We start from the raw sequence: 20,367 nt of genomic DNA on the forward strand, positions 1-20,367 counted from the left end.
AGCACAGTGGACCCAAACAATGATGGATCTGGGCATAACTTGGCACAAATACTCAGTATGCCCAAATCCAAATGAGAACACTGGTGGGGTTTGGGGGAAATAGACCTTGACATTTGGGAGTTGTAGTTGCTGGGATTTATAGTTCACCTACAATCATAGAGCATTCAGAACCTTACTATGGATTGAATTGGGCCAAACTTTCCATACAGAACCTCCATGACCAACAGAAAATACTGTCAGGCCATTATATGCTAATCAAGGTGGTCAGTTGAGACATTCTCACCTAGCTCCAGCAGACAAGAGTCCTTTGTCCCACCCTGGTCATTCCACAGATATATAAACCCTTTTTCCTAGTTCCAATAGTCCTCACTACCTCTGAGGATGCTTGCCATAGATGCAGGCGAAACGTCAGGAGAGAATTCCTCTAGACTATGGCCATATGGCCCGAAAAAACCTACTACATCCCAGAAAATACTATGTTTTCTGATGGTTTTTGGCACCCCTTCATGACCCCCCCCCCCAGTTGAGAAATGCTGAACTAAAGATGCTGTGAAACCATATATTCCAGGAAATAAGCATTCACAAGTTGGGGTTATGGTTGTTTGATTTTTTTTAATTGTTTTGGTTGATCTGTACAAAGTTGTTGAAAAATATACAAATTGTACATTGTCCCCCCATCGGGTGCTGCGTGGGTTTCCCCCCAACCTTTCCCAACCAATTCTCCCCTTTCCCCCAAACATCACAGATAGTTTTAGACCAAATATTGACCCCCTAAGAGACAAAGTAACATCATATTACGAGGGGAAAAAATGTATCTTCAAGTAATTCGGCATCACGTTGCTGGGAAAAGAGCTTTATTTTCAAAACAAATTAGCCAAACACCCTTAAGGATGGAGCATTTGATCATGAGGCCCAAAGAGGATGTGAGCCATAGACATAGAAGGAGGAAATCACATGGGGAAGAGTTTTTTGGGGCACTATTTCAGGAAGAACAGGAAGTATCCAGCTGTTCTTGCTATTTTATCGCTGTGCTGAATATGGCCACTCAGCTTGACTACACATCTCTGTGTATGAGACATGACTGCTGCCCACTAGTAATCGGGAGTGGGAGAGTGAAAATCCGCAAAGTAGGGATGTATATATATATATATATGTTAGGCATGGTTAGGTCCAGCCGTTCAGCAGTGGAACTCTCTGCCCCGGAGTGTGGTGGAGGCTCCTTCTTTGGAAGCTTTTAAGCAGAGGCTGGATGGCCATCTGTCAGGGGTGATTTGAATGCAATATTCCTGCTTCTTGGCAGAATGGGGTTGGACTGGATGGTCCATGAGGTCTCTTCCAACTCTTTGATTCTATGATTCGGAAGTTTCAGAAAATTCTGACTTTTTTCCGGAAAATTCGGAAATCAATTCCAAACCAACTCATCAGCACCTTTTTTTGGTAGCTATAAGGAAGGGGCTTTACGGCCATGATTTACATACTGCTTTGTATCTCCTCTCTCTATTTTTTGCCCGAGGGAGAGGGCGAAACCCCCTTCCACACTCCATCTTTGCCAGGAGACAAAAAATCACGAAACAGCGAGTCCACGAAAAGTGAACTGCGGTATGCGGCTTGCATCAGGAAGCCACAAATCTGCAGTCCTGACCATGAAACTGCAATGTCTGTGATGCAATGACATTGTGTGGCAAAGCCAAGGGACTGGCAGGAGTATAGCTATGATACTATAACAGCACAGTGTGATAACCCTCCTGTGATATGTCATAAGCATTACATTGGCCAAACTATCAGACTTGTGTGCATGCGTCAGGAAGCCACAAATCTGCAATCCAGATCATGACACTGCAATGTCCGGGGTCAATGACGTTGTGTGACAAAGCCAAGGACAGGCAGGAGTATAGCTATGACACTAGAACGGCATAGTATGATAACACTTCTATGTTATGTCATAAGCATCACGGTGAAACTATCAGAGACTTGTGCGCATGTGTCAGGAAGCCTCGAGTTGCCTTTGGGTTGAGAGAGGGGGTATATAAATATAGTAAATAAATAATAAATAAATAAGTAGCGAGGGAACACTGTATTACTTTGAAGAACCGTAAGTCCCAGAACCCCCCACTGAGCAATGGCTAGTGGAGAGTTGAAGGAGTTATAGGCCTGAATCCAGTTGTGAATCCCAACCAAGGTTGGAAGAACTGGGTTTATCTATGTGTTGACTCGCCATTCAACATCGGTTCTGCTTGAGTTGGGACCAACCGGACGCCAGCCAACATCTGCCTAACATCACAACATTGCAAAGCCTGGTGTGGGTCTTCCAAGCTTCCCAACTCTTCCCAACATTGCAGGGTGGGCATTATTGGGGAGCAAAGGGAGCTACACGACGGAGCAAGGAGATGGTGAAGCTGTGGACATGGCAGAAGATTGGGCTCTACCAAGTCTACCAAGTGGTCAATCCCCTCCCTTCCCCATGGAGACCGTCTTCTGTGTCTCTCCCTTTGGGAACAACCACTATTATTAGCTTGTCCTCCATAGGGAGCATTTGCCAAGTTGCTGTAGTCTTGGGAATCTAGAGGATAGGGTTTAAGACTTGACTCACAATGGGCAATTCGCCAAGTCAACAAGGGCAAAGTGGACTACAGCTATCTATGGGATGAAGGACCACAAAGAAAAAGCTTGAGCAGACAGGAAATGAGCACCAAATATATCGGAGCAAAGAAGGAGGGAAAACCTATTTGACCAAACTTGACTTCCCAGAACAGAAGGATTTTGTGGGGTCAGAATGGGGTCACCGAGAGATGCTCAGGACAGGGTGGAGGGACACCTTTTGACGTCAATAGGATCAATATAAAAATACGTTCTCGTGAGGGTACGGTGGCACACGCCGTGTTGGTGCAAGGCCAGACACACTGTGGTGGCATCCACCTGCGTGGCATTCTGGGAAAAGAGGCGACGCAGGTAGGCCTCCCCGGGCAGGGTCTGCCTTTCGCAAAGAACGGGAGGCTCTAAACTCTAGTCGTCATCGTCATCATCGTCGTCGTCATCATCATCATCATCGTCGTCGTCATCGTCATCATCTTCAGTATTGATCTCTCCTGACAGCACATCCTCTATCCAGTCTTCGAGCTCCTCTGTGGTGGGGAGGTCGTCTTCATCGTCCATCTCCAACCATATACTGTCGGCCTGCGGGACAAAGAACATCAGGAGGAGGAAGGTGAGGGAGTTATTGAATGGCTGTTGCAGTGACAAAGCAGTCATTAATGGATTATTTCCAGCAACAACAATAACAACACATTTTCAATGGTCCTGCAGCACAACAATGTCTGGGGTGCAAACATTGTGTGGCGGCAGGAAGCCACAAATCTGCAATCCTGACCATGAAGCTGTAGCACAACCATGTCTGAGGTGCAATGACCTTGTGTGACAAAGCCAAAGAACTGGCAGGAGTATAGCTAGGTGTGATAACATCCTTATGAGATGTCATGAGCAGTACATTGGCAAAACTATCAGAGACTTGTGCGCATGTGTCAGGAAACACGAATCTGCAATCCTGACCATGAAGTTGCAACACAACAATGTCTGGGGTGCAATGACGTTGTGTGACAAAGCCAAGGGACTGGCGGGTGTATAGCTATGACACTATAACAGCATGGTGTGATAATACCCTTATGAGATGTCATCAGCATTAAGTTGGCGAAAGTATTGGAGACTTGTGCGCTTGCGTCAGGAAGCCACAAATCTGCAATCCTGACCATGAAGCTGCAGCACAATGATGTATGGGGTGTAATGACGTTGTGTGACAAAGCCAAGGGACTGGCAGAAGTATAGCTATGACACCATAACAGCATGGTGTGATAACACCCCTACGAGATGTCATAAGCATTACATTGGCGAGAGTATCAGAGACTTGTGCACATGCATCAGGAAGCCACAAATCTGCAATCCTGAACATGAATCTGCAATGTCTGTGGTGCAATGATGTTGTGTGACAAAGCCAAGGGGCTGGCAAGAGTATAGGTATGACACTATAACAGCATGGTGTGACAACGCTCCTATGATATGTCATAAGTTGGCGAAACTCTCAGACTCTTGTGCGCATGGGTCAAGAAGCCACAAATCTGCAAACCTAACCATGAAACTGCAATGTCTGGGGTGCAATGACCTTGTGTGACAAAGCCAAGGGACTGTCTGGAGTATAGCTAGGTGTGATAACATCCCTATGAGATGTCATCAGAATTAAATTACCGAAAGTATCGGAAACCTGTGTGCATGCATCAGGAAGCCACAAATCTGCAATCCTGACCATGAAGTTGCAACACAACGGTGTCTGGGGTGCAATGACGTTATGTGATAAAGCCAAGGGACTGGCAGGAGTATAGCTATGACACTTTAACAGCATGTTGTGATAACACCCCTATGAGATGTCATAAGCATTATGTTGGCGATAGTATCAGAGACTTGTGCGCATGCATCAGGAAGCCACAAATTTGCAATCCCTGACCATGAAGCTGCAGCATGACAATTTCTTGGGTGCAATGACTTTGTGTGACAAATCAAAGGGACTGGCAAGAGTACAGGTATGACACTATAACAGCACGGTGTGATAACACCCCTATGATATGTCATCAGCATTATGTTGGTGAAAGTATCAGAGACTTGTGCGCATACATCAGGAAGCCACAAATCTGCAATCCTGACCATCAAGCTGCAATATCTGGGGTGCAATGACGTTGTGTGACAAAGCCAAGGGATTGGCAAGAGTATTGGTGTGACACTATAACAGCATGGTGTGACAACATCCCTATGATATGTCATAAGCATTACGTTGGCGTTACTATCAGAGACTTGTGCGCATGCATCAGGAAGCTACATATCTACAGTCCTGACCATGAAGCTGCAATGTCTGGGGTGCAATGACATTGTGTGACATAATTAGGAGTATAGGTATGACACTATAATAGCATGGTGTGATAATACCCCTGGATCCCATCTCCAAGATATCTCATGATGAATGTACGAGGATGGGTCAAAAAGTAATGCCTCCATGGCTCTAACTTTTCTTTTTCCCCCAGCTACTGGACTATCTCTGCATGATATGATAGAGGTAACCTTACTCTACTGATAAGAGTATTTTCTTGTTCCGATTGACTTATTAGAACCACGAATCTGAAGCTCAAAGAAAGACTCGTCATTGCATTTCTGGCCAAAGAAGGTTGAGCATCATTGTTTGAAGAATGGTTTCCATTTGGCCCCTTCTGAGTTGGACCTGTTTAGATCTCTGAAAGACAATGTACGTGGTTTCAGATTCAATGACTTGAACAACTTGAATCATGAAGCAAAACCGCATTTTTTTCCAAAACGGTTTGGATGCCTGGGTTGAACGATGGTGCAAATGTGTCCAAATTGATGGTGACTATATTGAATGCTACTTTTCTGGAGAGGAAAGTTCAGGCTAGGATCTGGAGCAACTTCTACTCCTATATGTCAATTAATAATGTTTTTATGACACAGAGGCAAAAAATTTTGATCCACCTTCGTATACGGAAATACACATATTTCAAAATCTGAACCCAGCTAAAGGAGGGACTCAACACACATACACACATATATAGGCACATACTTACATCTGTTACATTGACAATACCAATCTGAGGCCTGGACAAGTCAATGTCAAAAGTCTTCTCCCAGTAGGGGATCAGCTATGAAGGAGAGGAAGAAGAAGAGAAGAAAAGATGAGTGAGACCTAGAAAAAGACAAGCACAGATAGTCATACAGACCCTTATGACATTTAGTATAATGCTAACTTTGTGGTTTTTCTATATATTATAACTGTATTCTCAATTCGCTTCTGACACGATAAATATCTCACGGAAACTCCAGCCATCTTGGCCAACTGTTAGGAAATCTGGGAATTTAGTCCCAAACATCTTGAGCAACAAAAGTTGGGAATTGTTGATTCAGAGGATATCAATTCAGTGAAACAAAAACTTTCCCCAACTTCTTGCATCCATCCCATCTAAAAAGCCCAGTTGCCTGTTCACCAGTGGGAACTCCTCCGGATCGACCCAAATGATGCTGAGGTCTGGATTGTCCGTGTTGTCTTGGGCCACATCCTTCAAGATCTCCAGGAACTCATAACCATCTGCAGCCAGAGAGGAGACATAGGAAGAGGGCATGAGAGTGGGCAAGGCTCCGTTCAGTCCATACTAACAGCCTGGGGTTGCTTTCATTTCGGATACTGCTTGGCAAACTTTTACGAATCCCCAGATCATAACGGATGTTTATCAATCAACTCCTAAATCAGCATTTTCCAACCTGGAGGTCGGGACCCCTAGGGGGTTGCCGGGGGTGTCAGAGGGGTCACCAAAGACCATCAGAAAACACAGTATTTTTTGTTGGTCATGTGGGTTCTGTATGGGAAGTTTGGCCCAATTCCATCATTGGTGGGGTTCAGAATGCTCTTTGATTGTAAGGTGAACTATAAATCCCAGCAACTGCAACTCCCAAATGCCAAGGTCTATTTTCCCCAAACTTCACCAGTGGACACATTTGGGCATATTGAGTATCTGGGCAAGTTTGGTCCAGATCCATCATTATGTGCTCTCTGGAGGTAGGTGAACTACAACTTCAAAACTCAAGGACAATGCCCATGAAATCCTTCCAGTATTTTCTGCTGGTCATGGGAGTTCTGTGTGCCAAGTTTGGTTCAATTCCATCGTTAGTGGAGTTAAGAATACTCTTTGATTGTAGGTGAACTATAAATCCCAACAACTACAACTCCCAAATGCCATAGTCTATTTTCCCCAAACTCCACCAGTGTTCACATTTGGGCATATTTGTGCCAAATCTGGTCCAGATCCATCATTGTTTGAGTCCACAGTGCTCTCTGGATGTAGGTGAACTACAACTCCCAAATTCAAGGTCAATGCCCACCAAACCCTTCTAGTGTTTTCTGTTGGTCATGGGAGTTCTGTGTGCCAAGTTTGGTTCAATTCCATCATTGGTGGAGTTCAGAATGCTCTTTGGTTGTAGGTGAGTTCTTTCTCCTACCCTGGACATTCCACACAGCCATTCAGCAGTGGAACTCTCTGCCCCAGAGTGTGGTGGAGGCTCCTTCTTTGGAAGCTTTTAAACAGAGGCTGGATGGTCATCTGTCAGGGGTGATTTGAATGCAATATTCCTGCTTCTTGGCAGAATGGGGTTGGACTGGATGGCCCATGAGGTCTCTTCCAACTCGTTGATTCTATGATTCTATATATAAACCCACCACAGCCATCCTCAAAGGTTGTGAGGTTTGTTGGAAACTAGGCAAGTGGGGTTTATATATCTGTGGAATAATGTCCAGGGTGGGAGAAAGAACTCTTGTCTGTTGGAGGCAAGTGTGACTGTCACAATTGGCCATCTTCATTAGCATTGAATGGCCATGCAGCTTCAAAGCCTGGCTGCTTCCTGCCTGGGGGACTAAAAAAATAGGGGAATTCTAGACAAGAAACAATCAGGGCCAGCTAACAACTCCCAACAAAGGATTCCCCCAGGCTGTTGTATTGGATCACATGTCAGACACTTCCCAATAATAATAATATAATTATAATTATGAAATAATTATTATTACTATATAATATTATAATTATTATATAATTCTATTATAATAATATAATTACATAATAATAATAATAATAATAATAATAATAATAATAATCTATATAAATAAAAATGTAATGTTCGTTTGTGGGATTCACATAACTCAAAAACCACTGGTCGAATTGACACCAAATTTGGACACAATATAATAATAATAATAATAATAATAATAATAATACTTTATTTATACCCCGCTCCATCTCCCCCAGGGGACCCAGAGCGGCTTACATGAGGCCACACCCATCAGTACAATACACACGATATAACACAAAAGCATAACAAAACCAGAAAATAAAATACATAAAATGGAAAAGCAATATAATATCAGGCCAACAAGCGACCATCACTCATAAAAACACTGAAAAACACAGTAAAAAACCCCCCAACAAAAATACATTACACCGCATGCGCAAAACCACATACACACATATATACACAAACACACATATACACAGATATATACACACATGAAACACATATACACAGATTGGGCCACAACAATGCATGGCAGGGGACGGCTAGTTATTATAATTATATAATTATATTATTATTACTAGCCGTCCCCTGCCACGCATTGCTGTGGCCCACATGGGGGTTCTGTGTGGGAGGTTTGGCCCAATTCTATCGTTGGTGGGGTTCAGAATGCTCTGTGATTGTAGGTGAACTACAAATCCCAACAACTACAACTCCCAAATGTCAATATTCTATTTTCCCCAAACTCCATCAGTGTTCACATTTGGGCATATTGAGTATTTGTGCCAACTTTGGTCCAGATCCATCATTGTTTGAGTCCATAGTGCTCTCTGGATGTAGGTGAACTACAACTCCCAAATTCAAGGTCAATGCCCACCAAACCCTTCCAGTGTTTTCTGTTGGTCGTGGGAGTCCTGTATGCCATGTTTGGTTCAATGCCATGACTGATGGAGTTCAGAATGCTCTTTGATTGGAGGTGAACTATAAATCCCAGCAACTACAACTCCCAAATGTCAATATTCTATTTTCCCCAAACTCCATCAGAGTTCACATTTGGGCATATTGAGTATTTGTGCCAACTTTGGTCCAGATCCATCATTGTTTGAGTCCACAGTGCTCTCTGGATGTAGGTGAACTACAACTCCCAAATTCAAGGTCAATGCCCACCAAACCCTTCCAGTGTTTTCTGTTGGTCGTGGGAGTCCTGTATGCCATGTTTGGTTCAATGCCATGACTGATGGAGTTCAGAATGCTCTTTGATTGGAGGTGAACTATAAATCCCAGCAACTACAACTCCCAAATGTCAATATTCTATTTTCCCCAAACTCCATCAGAGTTCACATTTGGGCATATTGAGTGTTTGTGCCAACTTTGGTCCAGATCCATCATTGTTTGAGTCCATAGTGCTCTCTGGATGTAGGTGAGCTACAACTCCCAAACTCAAGGTCAATGCCCACCAAACCCTTCCAGTATTTTCTGTTGGTCAAGGGAATCCTGTATGCCATGTTTGGTTCAATGCCATGATTGATGGAGTTCAGAATGCTCTTTAGGGGAACTATAAATCCCAACAACTACAACTCCCAAATGACAAAATCATAATTTTTTGAGTGATGGCCAAGACGTTTTGTTGCCAAATTTGGTGTGATTTCGTTCATTGGTTCTTTTGTTTTTAAGGTACTCATTATGCACAGAGCATTTATATATATATATATATATATATATATATATATATATATAGATTATAATTATAAATATTATTATAATTATATTATTATAATATTTTATTATAAATATTGACAAAAACATAAATCATCCGAGTGTCCCCTGGGCAACGTCCTTGCAGACGGCCTATTCTCTCACACCAAAAGCAACTTGCAGTTTCTCAAGTTGCTCCTGACACGACAAAAAAAAATTATGTCAATATATAAATTATTATTACTATTGTTATTATTATCATCATAACGTTCCTTTGCCTAGGACTTGTGTGCAATTCAAAGCAGCACTCTGGAGCCTATATAGAAACAGATGGGAGATTTCCTCATTTGCTCTCCTAAGCTCCTCTGCGAGCAAACTTCCAGCCCGCGGCAATTTCCTTCTGCCTTGTTGAACGTTGTTGCCTCCGTAAGCTGAACAAGCTAAACTTTGGCATTTTGGGGGAATATAGCAGGCAGGATCCCTGACCTGCCTTCTTAAAGAAACCTTGCACTTTGCTTTTTCCTTGCCACGTGATCCTGTTTTTCTGAGACAACACAAACAGGACACGGTGGAAAAAAACTGGAATGCTATAGGCAAATCACAATGGAGATATTATCACCCAGTGCAGTGGAATGCTGTCCGGCACTTGGTGCAAGACAGGCGATTATCCTGTTTTGTTCTCTGGACCGTGGATTTTGTTTCATTTTTTGTTCATGGCTCAGCATATTTATTCTGGTCTATCTTGGCATGCTCTTTCCTGACGTAAGGTCGAACCATTGGATTTTGTGTTGTCGCTACATTCACATTACAACAGCAAAACAACAGAGAGTAAACAATCAGGCACATCAAATCACTCTCAACAAAAGATTCCCCCCAAGCACTTCCAAGCCATTAAATGCTAATCAAGGTGGTTAGTTGAAACATTCACACCAAGCTCCAGCAGACAAGAGTCCTTTGTCCCACCCTGGTCATTCCACAGATATATAAACCCATTTTCCTAGTTCCAACAGACCTCACTAATAGGCCTGGGCGGTTTCGTTTCGTTAATTCGTAATTCGTTAATAATTCGTTAATTTTTCCAATTACAAAACGATAACGAACCATTCTGGAGCAATCATTAAAAAAAACGAATTTTTAAACACGTTTTGCAAATGCTTCGTATTTTGTTATTGTATTCGTTTCATTATTGTTCTGAGGTCGTTTCGTTATTATTTCCGCATGTCTGGGCCAAATTTATGGTTTAATTAGTGGAAAAAAATTATAATATCACACCAACAGTCAAGAACAGAGGGAGAGGGAAGCTTCAGAAGGTTTTGGAGGTTTTTTAGCGTATTTCGCGGTCGCGTCCGCCATTAACGAATCGATTCGTTATTGTTTCGGAAATCGATTCGTTAATTTTTTACCATTTACGAAATTTCGTAAATATCAAACTTTTTAAAAGGAAAATTTTGTAATTATTTTAAATATCGAAACAAAAAAACCCCCCAAATACAAATCGATTTTAGAAACAAATTTTTCTGTTGTTACCCAGGCCTAATATAAACCCATTTTCCTAGTTCCAACAGACCTCACTACCTCTGAGGATGCTTGCCATAGATGCAGGCGAAACGTCAGGAGAAAATGCCTCTAGAACATGGCCACATAGCCCGGAAAAACCTACAACAACCCATTCACATTCTCCTCTTGGCTATTGGCCGGACTGACTTACCGGGGTCATCTTCCTCTGCAAAAGCAACAATGTGAATCCCATCGATGTCGTCTTCCTGCAGGAATCAACACACAAACAAGGAAACATGAGTCAATATTGGCCTCTTCCATAGAATTCTAGAGTTGGAAGAGACCAGGTCATCCAGTCCAACCCCATTCTGCCAAGAAGCAGGAATATTGCATTCAAAGCACCCCCGACAGATGGCCATCCAGCCTCTGTTTAAAAGCCTCCAAAGAAGGAGCCTCCACCACACTCTGCGGCAGAGAGTTCCACTGCTGAACGGCTCTCACAGTCAGGAAGTTCTTAGAATCATAGAATCACAGAATCTAAGAGTTGGAAGAGACCTCATAGGCCATCCAGTCCAACCCCATTCTGCCAAGAAACTGGAATATTGCATTTAAATCACCCCTGACAGATGGCCATCCAGCCTCTGTTTCAAAGCCTCCAAAGAAGGAGCCTCCACCACATTCCGTGGCAGAGAGTTCCACTGCTGAACGGCTCTCACAGTCAGGAAATTCTTAGAATCATAGAGTCAAAGAGTTGGAAGATACCTCATGGGCCATCCAGTCCAACCCCATTCTGCCAAGAAGCTGGACTATTGCATTTAAATCACCCCTGACAGATGGCCATCCAGCCTCTGCTTAAAAGCCTCCAAAGAAGGAGCCTCCACCACACTCCGGGGCAGTCATAGGTATCATAGGTTTTCTTTGTAAGGCTTATTCAGAGAAGGTTTGCATTTGCTTTCCTGATTGTGAGAGATGTTCAGCAGTGGAACTTTCTGCCTCAGAGTGTGGTGGAAGTTCCTCCCTTGGAGGCTTTTTTGGACGGCCATCTGTTGGGGGTGCTTTGATTGTGCTTTTCCTGCACAGCAGGGCATTGGACTAGATCAGTAGTTCCCGATCTTTTTCTAACCAGGGACCTCTTGACCAGTGGTCACCTTATCATAGGTTTTCTTTGTAAGGCTTATTCAGAGAAGGTTTGCATTTGCTTTCCTGACCATGAGAGATGTTCAACAGTGGAACTCTCTGCCTCAGAGTGTGATCGAAGGTCCTTCCTTGGTGGCTTGTAAACAGAGGCTGGATGGCCATCTGTTAGGGTTGCTTTGATGGTGCTTTTCCTGCATGGCAGGGGGTCGGACTAGATGACCTTTGGGGTCTCTTCCAACTCTATGATTCTATGAGGTTTTCCCAAGGTCAACCAATGGATTTCCTAGGCTGACACGAAACTCTAACTCATAATCCAACACTCAAACTACATTATGCTGACTTCACTTTTCAGTTGCATACTGTACTTCATGCTCCTTCCTTGGAAGCATTTAAACAGAGTCTGGATGGCCATCTGCCAGGGGTGCTTTGATTGTGCTTTTCCTGCATGGCAAGGGGTTGGACTAAATGGCCCATGTGGTATCTTCCAACTCTATGATCCTATGATTCATGCTTTGGGGTTGGCTCTATAAAAGTATCCTGCCAAGAAGCAGGAATTATAGCATTTCGGCACCACTTTAGCTGCCATATCTCCATCCTATAGATCTTGGGATTTGTAGTTTGTTGTGACAAAGAGAGATCAATATATCCTACAAAGCTACAAGTCCTCAATTTTCATGGCATTGAGCCAAGGCAGTTAATTCAGCCCTAGAGAAAGAATACAATGCAAAGAAAATACAGAACATAGAGGGTCCCATTAGACCGGACATGGGCAAACTTTGGCCCTCCAGGTGTTTTGGACTCCAGACTGGATGTTGTTGTGTTTTGCTGCCTGGCAAACATGGGTACCCTTGAATAGATGTTTTTCTTCTTTAAGCCGCTCCTCATAGGGCTTGTTCTCCAGACCCTTGATCATTTTAGTCGCCCTTTCCCATTCTATTGCAATGCATCCTAACTGTAATTAAGCCCCAAATTCACAGTCAAAGGACTGAGTTTTAGGGACTCTTGGATGGAGGAATCCAAGCTATTTTATGTCTCCATCATCCTGGGAAAACGGATTCAGACCCCATCCTTCCCTTGAACGTACCCAGGTTTCATACATGCTGTCCGGCTGGAGTTTCCTCAGTGTTGGCCTGCAAGAAATGGACAGAGAAAGACGTTTAGTATGGCAGGATATACTAATCGGATGGCCATCTTAAGGTAAAGGCAAAGGTTTCCCCTTGACATGAAGTCTATTTGAGTCCAACACTGAGGGGTGGTGCACATCTCCATTTCTAAGCCAAAGAGCCGGCGTTGTCCATAGACATCTCCAAGGTCATCTGGCCGGCATGACTGCATGGAGCGACATTACCTTCCCACTGGAGTGGTACCTATTGATATATTCAAACCCAGACCCGGGGGCCAGATGCTCTTTTCTCAGGCCCTCCTTTCTCACAATCCTATCTTTCCTTCTCTCTTTGCTTCCTTCTTCCTTCCCTCTCTCTTTCTCCTTCCCTTCCACCCTTTCATCCTTCCTTCCTCCTTCCCTCCCTCCCTCACCTCCCCTTTTCTCTCACCCTCCTCTCTTTCCTTCCACCCTTTCTTCCTTCCTTCCTTCCTTCCTTCCTTCCCTCTCTCTCTGTTTCTCCTTCCTTCCTTCACTTTTGTCTTTCCTTCCATCTCTCTTCCCTCCCTCCATTCCCTTCCACCCATTCGTCCTTCCTTCCTTCCTTCCTTCTCTCTTTCCTTCCTTCCCTTCCACCCTTTCATCCTTCCACCCTTCCTTCCCTTTTGTGCTTCCTTCTTTTCCCTCTTTCCTTCCTCCTTCCCTCCCATCCATCCTTCCCTTCCATTCTTTAATCCTTCCAACCTTCCTTCCTTCCCTTTTGTGTTTCCTTCCTTCCCTCTTTCCTCCCCTCTCTCTTCTCCTTCCATCCTTCTCTTCCATCCTTTCTTCATTTCTCCTCTTTTCCTTCCTCCTTCCTTTCTTCCATCCTTTTCTTCCATCCTTTCATCCTTCCTTCTTTCCCACCCTTTTGTCCTTCCTTCCTTCTCTCCTTTTCCCTCCTCCATCCTTCCCTTCTTTCCTTCCTTCCATCCATCCATCCATCCCTCCTTTCATTCTACCCTTCCACCTTTTCGACCTTCCTTCCCTTCTCTCATTCTTTCCTCCTTACCTCCCTTCTGCCCTGCTTTACCTCCCTCTTTCTCCTTCCATCCTTCACTTTTGACCTTCCTTCCTTCCTTTCTTCCCTTCTCTCATTCCTTCCTCCTTATCTCCCTTCCGCCCTTCTTTACCTCCCTCTTTCTCCTTCCATCCTTTCCTTCCCCTTTATCCTTCCTTCCTTCTCTCTTTTTCCCTCCTCCTTCCTTCCTTCCTTCCTTCCTTCCTTCCTTCCTTCCGTCCATCCAGTCATCCATCCCTCCATCATGTCCTCCTTTCCTCCTTCCCTTCCACCTTTTTGACCTTCCTTCCTTCCTTCCCTTCTCTTTCTTTCCTCCTTACCTCCCTTTTGCCCTTCTTTACCTCCGTCCTTCTCTTCCTCCCTTTCGTCCTTCCTTCCTTCTCTCTTTCCTCCCTTCCACCCTTTTGTTCTTCCTTCCCTTTGGTCTTTCCTTCCTCCTTACCTCCCTCCCTTCCTCTCTCTATCCCTTTTTCTCCTTCCATCCTTCCCTTCCTCCCTTTCATTCTTCCTTCCTTCCCTCTTTCCTTCCTTCCATCCATCACCAGGTAGCCAGTCCTCCTAGCCGGGAGTGCTAGCATGCGGCACCCAGGTTAGAAAGTTTGCCCAGGCCTGGTTTTGACTGTATGACAAAAGAGGATTGGATAGGATGGCCCTTGCGGTCTCTTCCAACTCTATGAGCCTATGATTCTTATGGGATGCCTTGTTGGACTAGATGATCTCGAGAACCCCTTTCTGCACCACAATTCTTTGGTGGAGAGTGACTAGGAAGAAGCAGCATCAGCAGCAGATCAACAAGGCCAGCGACTTTCAAAGCATGTGGCTTTTAAGCCCATTAACTCCTAAGCAATGTGACCTTGAACGTTTCCAAGGTAGCTGGATCGGGAAGTCACAGAACGAGATGGAGAGAGATGGAGAAATGAGCTTTTTTGTTGCATCTGCCTTGGAAATCTCAGGATGGGGGGGGGGGGTTGTTTTGCACAAATATGGAAGGATGTGTGTGGGTGTCGGTGTGTGTAGGTGTGGGTCAAAGCCAGAGCAGGAAAGAAGAGGCGGAGGAGGAGGAGGCACGGGAGAGGAAAGGGGGAAATAGAAGAGAGACTGTCGCTTTGCAAAAAGCAAGCAGCCTAATCCCAGTCCTCTTGCCAACCGAGTGCCAGGCAAAAAAATATATAAAGGGGGGGGGGGGGGAGGAAGAGCGGCTGCCATGGCAACCAAAGCCCCTGATCTGCCAAATCTTCGTTAGTGCGGCTGGGTGGAGAAGCCAAGGAGGCTGGGAACCAGAGTGGCATGAAAGCCATCTGATAATAAGGGCCGTATGCGTTGAGGATGCCATTTGTGCAAATTAGAAAGGACAAAGGAAGCGTGTGTTGGATCTGCCACTGTTATGAATTGTAATGTCAATATTCAATATGCAGGATGTAGTTTCATTCACTGGACCAAATTTGGCACAAATATTCGATATACCCACATTTGAGTACTGGTGGGCTTGGGGAGGATTGATTTTGTCGTTTGGGAGTTGTAGTTGCTGGGATTTATAGTTCACCTACAATCAGAGAGCATTCTGAACTCCACCAATGATGGAATTGAACCAAACTTGGCACACCGAACTCCCATGACCAACAGAAAATACTGGAAGGGTTTAATGGGCATTGACCTTGAGTTCTGGAGTTGTAGTTCACCTACATCCAGAGAGCACTTTGGACTCAAACAATGATGGATTTGGACCAAACTTGGCATGAATACTCAATATGGCCAAATGTGAACACTGGTATAGTTTGGGGAAAATAGATCTTGACATTTGGGAACTGTAGTAGCTGGGATTTATAGTTCACTTATAATCAGAGAGCATGCTGAACCCCACCAATGATGGAATTGAACAAAACTTGGCACACAGAACTTCCATGACAAACAGAAAATACTGGAAGTATTTGGTGGACATTGACCTTGAGTTTTGGAGTTGTAGTTCACCTACATCCAGAGATCCAGAGATCACTGTGGACTCAAACTATGATGGATCTGGACCAGACTTGGCATGAATACTCAACATGTCCAAATGTGAAAACGGGTAGAGTTTGGGGAAAATAGACCTTGCTTACTTTGCGTAATGGATTGAGCCGCCCCTGATTTGGACCAAACTTGGCACAAATACCCAATATGCCCAAATGTAAACACTGGTGGAGTTTGGGGGAAAATAGACCTTGACATATTCGAGTTGTAGTTACTGGGATGTATAGTTCACCTACAATCAGAGAGCATTCTGAACTCCACCAACGATGGAATTGAACCAAACTTGGCACACAGAACCAACAGAAAATATTGGAAGGGTTTGGTGGGCATTGACCTTGAGTTCTGGAATTGTAGTTTACCTACATCCAGAGAGCACTGTGGACTCAAACCATGATGTATTTGGACCAGAGGCGGCCCTAGGTAATTTTCAATGGTAAGCAAACAGTATTTTGGCGCCCCCCAACCAATCACTGATATATATTTTCTGTTCATCGTGGGAGTTTGTCATAAGTGAACTACAACTCCAGAACTCAAGGTCAATGCCCACCAAATGCTTCCAATATTTTCTGTTGGGCATGGGAGTTCTGTGTGCCAAGTTTGGTTCAATTCCATCATTGGTGGAGTTCAGAATGCTCTTTGATTTTAGGTGAACTATACATCCCAGTAGCTACAACTCGCCTATGTCAAGGTCTATTTTCCCCCAAGAGCGCCCTTGGGAAAAATCAGCTATACTGCAAATGCTTACTTTACGTAATGGGTTGAGCCACCCCTGATTTGGACCAAACTTGGCACAAATATCCAATATGCCCAAATGTAAACACTGGTGGAGTTTGGGGGAAAATAGACCTTGACAAATGCGTTCACCTACAATCAAAGAGCATTCTGAACTCGACCAATGATGGAATTGAACCAAACTTGGCAAACAGAACCAACAGAAAACACTGGAAGGGTTTGGTGGGCATTGACCTTGAGTTCTGGAGTTGTAGTTCACCTACATCCAGAGAGCACTTTGGACTCCAACAATGATGGATCTGGAGACCAAACTTGGCACAAATACCCAATATGCCCAAATGTAAACACTGGTGGAGTTTGGGGGAAAATAGACCTTGACATATGCGAGTTGTAGTTACTGGGATGTATAGTTCACCTACAATCAAAGAGCATTCTGAACTCCACCAATGATGGAATTGAACCAAACCTGGCACACAGAACCAACAGAAAATATTGGAAGGGTTTGGTGGGCATTGACCTTGAGTTTGGGAGTTGTAGTTCACCTACATCCAGAGAGCATTATGGACTCAAACCATGATGTATTTGGACCAGAGGTGGCCCTAGGTAATTTTCAATGGTAAGCAAACACTATTTTGGTGTGTCCCCCCCCCCCCCCCCCGCAACCAATCACTGATATATATTTTCCGTTCGTCGTGGGAGTTCTGTGTGCCATATTTGGTTCAATTCCATCAGTGGTGGAGTTCAGAATGCTCTTTGATTGTAAGTGAACTATACATCCCAGTAACTACAACTCGGATATGTCAAGGCACAAATACCCAATATGCCCAAATGTAAACACTGGTGTAAACACAGCAACCTAGTCATACTGGCCATGAAAGCTTCCAACAACACATCCTTGTTTTTCTCTTCCTTTATTAGCCTGAGACCTCTTGGGGAAAGGAAGACAGATTTAGAAAGCTTCCCGTTAATCCTGATTACATTCAACCCTCGGAGAAGCATCCGGACTGAACTGGGTCCAAGGGCTGCATTGTCACTATCCATAAAATACAGGAAAATTGGGGCAAAGGGTTAATTACTTAGTAGTAATACGATGATGATGATGGTGATGGTGATAATAATAATAGTTATTATTATTATTATTATTATTTGAAACACAGCAAGATGAATTCACAGCAGACAAGATCACTCTGCTGGTTGTTGTATTGAATCATGTGTCGCCAAATAATGTGTGCAGATGCCAGTAAAGTGGCCTTCTGCAGCTGGCAGATTGTAATTTAGCGCCAATTGTGTTTAAGTGCAAGCCAAGGTCTTGAGGCACTGCACCCAGTGTGCCGATCACCGCTGGGACCACCTTGACTGGCTTGTGCCAGAGTCTTTGCAGTTCAATCTTTAAATCCTCATATCGTGTCAGCGTTTCCAATTGTTTTTAAGTGCAGGCCAAGGTCTTTAGGCACTGCACCCAGTGTGCCAATCACTGCTGGGACCCCCTTGACTGGCTTGTGCCAGAGTCTTTGCAGTTCAATCTTTAAATCCTCATATCGTGTCAGCTTTTCCAATTGTTTTTAAGTGCAGGCCAAGGTCTTTAGGCACTGCACCCAGTGTGCCAATCACCGCTGGGACCCCCTTGACTGGCTTGTGCCAGAGTCTTTGCAGTTCAATCTTTAAATCCTCATATCGTGTCAGCGTTTCCAATTGTTTTTAAGTGCAGGCCAAGGTCTTTAGGCACTGCACCCAGTGTGCCAATCACTGCTGGGACCCCCTTGACTGGCTTGTGCCAGAGTCTTTGCAGTTCAGTCTTTAAATCCTCATATTGTGTCAGCGTTTCCAATTGTTTTTAAGTGCAGGCCAAGGTCTTTAGGCACTGCACCCAGTGTGCCAATCACTGCTGGGACCCCCTTGACTGGCTTGTGCCAGAGTCTTTGCAGTTCAGTCTTTAAATCATCATATCGTGTCAGCTTTTCCAATTGTTTTTAAGTGCAGGCCAAGGTCTTTAGGCACTGCACCCAGTGTGCCAATCACTGCTGGGACCCCCTTGACTGGCTTGTGCCAGAGTCTTTGCAGTTCAGTCTTTAAATCATCATATCGTGTCAGCTTTTCCAATTGTTTTTAAGTGCAGGCCAAGGTCTTTAGGCACTGCACCCAGTGTGCCAATCACTGCTGGGACCCCCTTGACTGGCTTGTGCCAGAGTCTTTGCAGTTCAGTCTTTAAATCCTCATATCGTGTCAGCTTTTCCAATTGTTTTTAAGTGCAGGCCAAGGTCTTTAGGCACTGCACCCAGTGTGCCAATCACCGCTGGGACCACCTTTACTGGCTTGTGCCAGAGTTTTTGCAGTTCAATCTTTAAATTCTCATATTGTGTCAGCTTTTCCAGTTGTTTCTCCTCAATCCTGCTGTCACCTGGGATTGCAGGATTGAAGAGAAACAACTAGAAAAGCTGACACAATATGATGATCTATTATTATTATTATTATTATTATTATTATTACATCCAAGGCAGGTGGGTGAAAAATTGGGTTGTGTGTGGACTAGAGGGCCATTTAAGCAGATGATTGATATATTGTCAAAGGTTTTCATGGCCGGAATCACTGGGTTATTGTAGGTTTTTCCGGGCTATATGGCCATGTTCTAGAGGCATTCTCTCCTGACGTTTCGCCTGCATCTATGGCAAGCATCCTCAGAGGTAGTGAGGTCTGTTGGAACTAGGAAAATGGGTTTATATATCTGTGGAATGACCAGGGTGGGACAAAGGACTCTTGTCTGCTGGAGCTTGGTGTGAATGTTTCAACTGACCACCTTAAGTAGCATTTGATGGCTTGGCAGTGCCTGGGGGAATCTTTTCTTGAGAGGTGATTAGATGTGCCTGATTGTTTACTCTCCAGAAGACAAGAGTCCTTTGTCCCACCCTGGTCATTCCACAGATATATAAACCCATTTTCCTAGTTCCAATGCAGTCATGCAGTCATGCTGGCCACATGACCTTGGAGGTGTCTATGGACAATGCCAGCTCTTCGGCTTAGCAATGGAGATAAGCACCACTCCCCAAAGTCAGACACAACTAAACCTAATGTCAAGGGAAAACCTTTACCTTATTATTATTATTATTATTATTATTATTACTATTATTACTATTATTATTATTATTAACTAGCCGTCCCATGCCACGTGTTGCTGTGGCCCAGTCTGTGTATATGTGTTTTGTGTGTGTATGTGTGGGTATATATATTTGTGTATATGTGTATATATGTGTGCTTGCATATTTATATATATGTGTGTGTGTGTGGTTTTGCACATGTCGTAATGTTGTGTATATATATTTGTATATATGTGTACATATGTATGTTTGTGTATATATATATATATATATATATATATATATATATGAGTGTGTGTATACATGTGTGTATATATTTGTGTATTTCTTTGTTTATATGAGTGTGTGTGTATATATATATATTGTGTATATGTGTGTATGTGTATATGTATATGTGTGTAGGAGTATGTGTGTGTGTGTGTGTATGTGTATATTTCTGT

The 20,367-nt window shown here is 43.8% G+C and overlaps 1 protein-coding gene across 1 annotated transcript in view; it reads right to left on the minus strand.

Moving 5' to 3' along the window:
* Positions 1–592: 592 nt before the first annotated feature.
* The window catches only part of CASQ1 (calsequestrin 1), a 46,332-nt gene continuing 26,557 nt past the window's right edge, over positions 593–20,367 (minus strand). Inside the window, exons 7-11 of the mRNA XM_060758133.2 lie at positions 13,019–13,064; positions 11,009–11,063; positions 6,033–6,133; positions 5,616–5,690; positions 593–3,174 (exon numbers count right to left, since the gene is read on the minus strand). Coding sequence (XP_060614116.2) covers positions 3,004–3,174; positions 5,616–5,690; positions 6,033–6,133; positions 11,009–11,063; positions 13,019–13,064 — 448 coding nt within the window. The 3' untranslated portion in view covers positions 593–3,003. The remainder of the gene's footprint in view (positions 3,175–5,615; positions 5,691–6,032; positions 6,134–11,008; positions 11,064–13,018; positions 13,065–20,367) is intronic.

The sequence above is a fragment of the Anolis sagrei genome, chromosome 12, assembly GCF_037176765.1.
Source record: "Anolis sagrei isolate rAnoSag1 chromosome 12, rAnoSag1.mat, whole genome shotgun sequence".
Lineage (NCBI taxonomy): Eukaryota > Metazoa > Chordata > Lepidosauria > Squamata > Dactyloidae > Anolis > Anolis sagrei.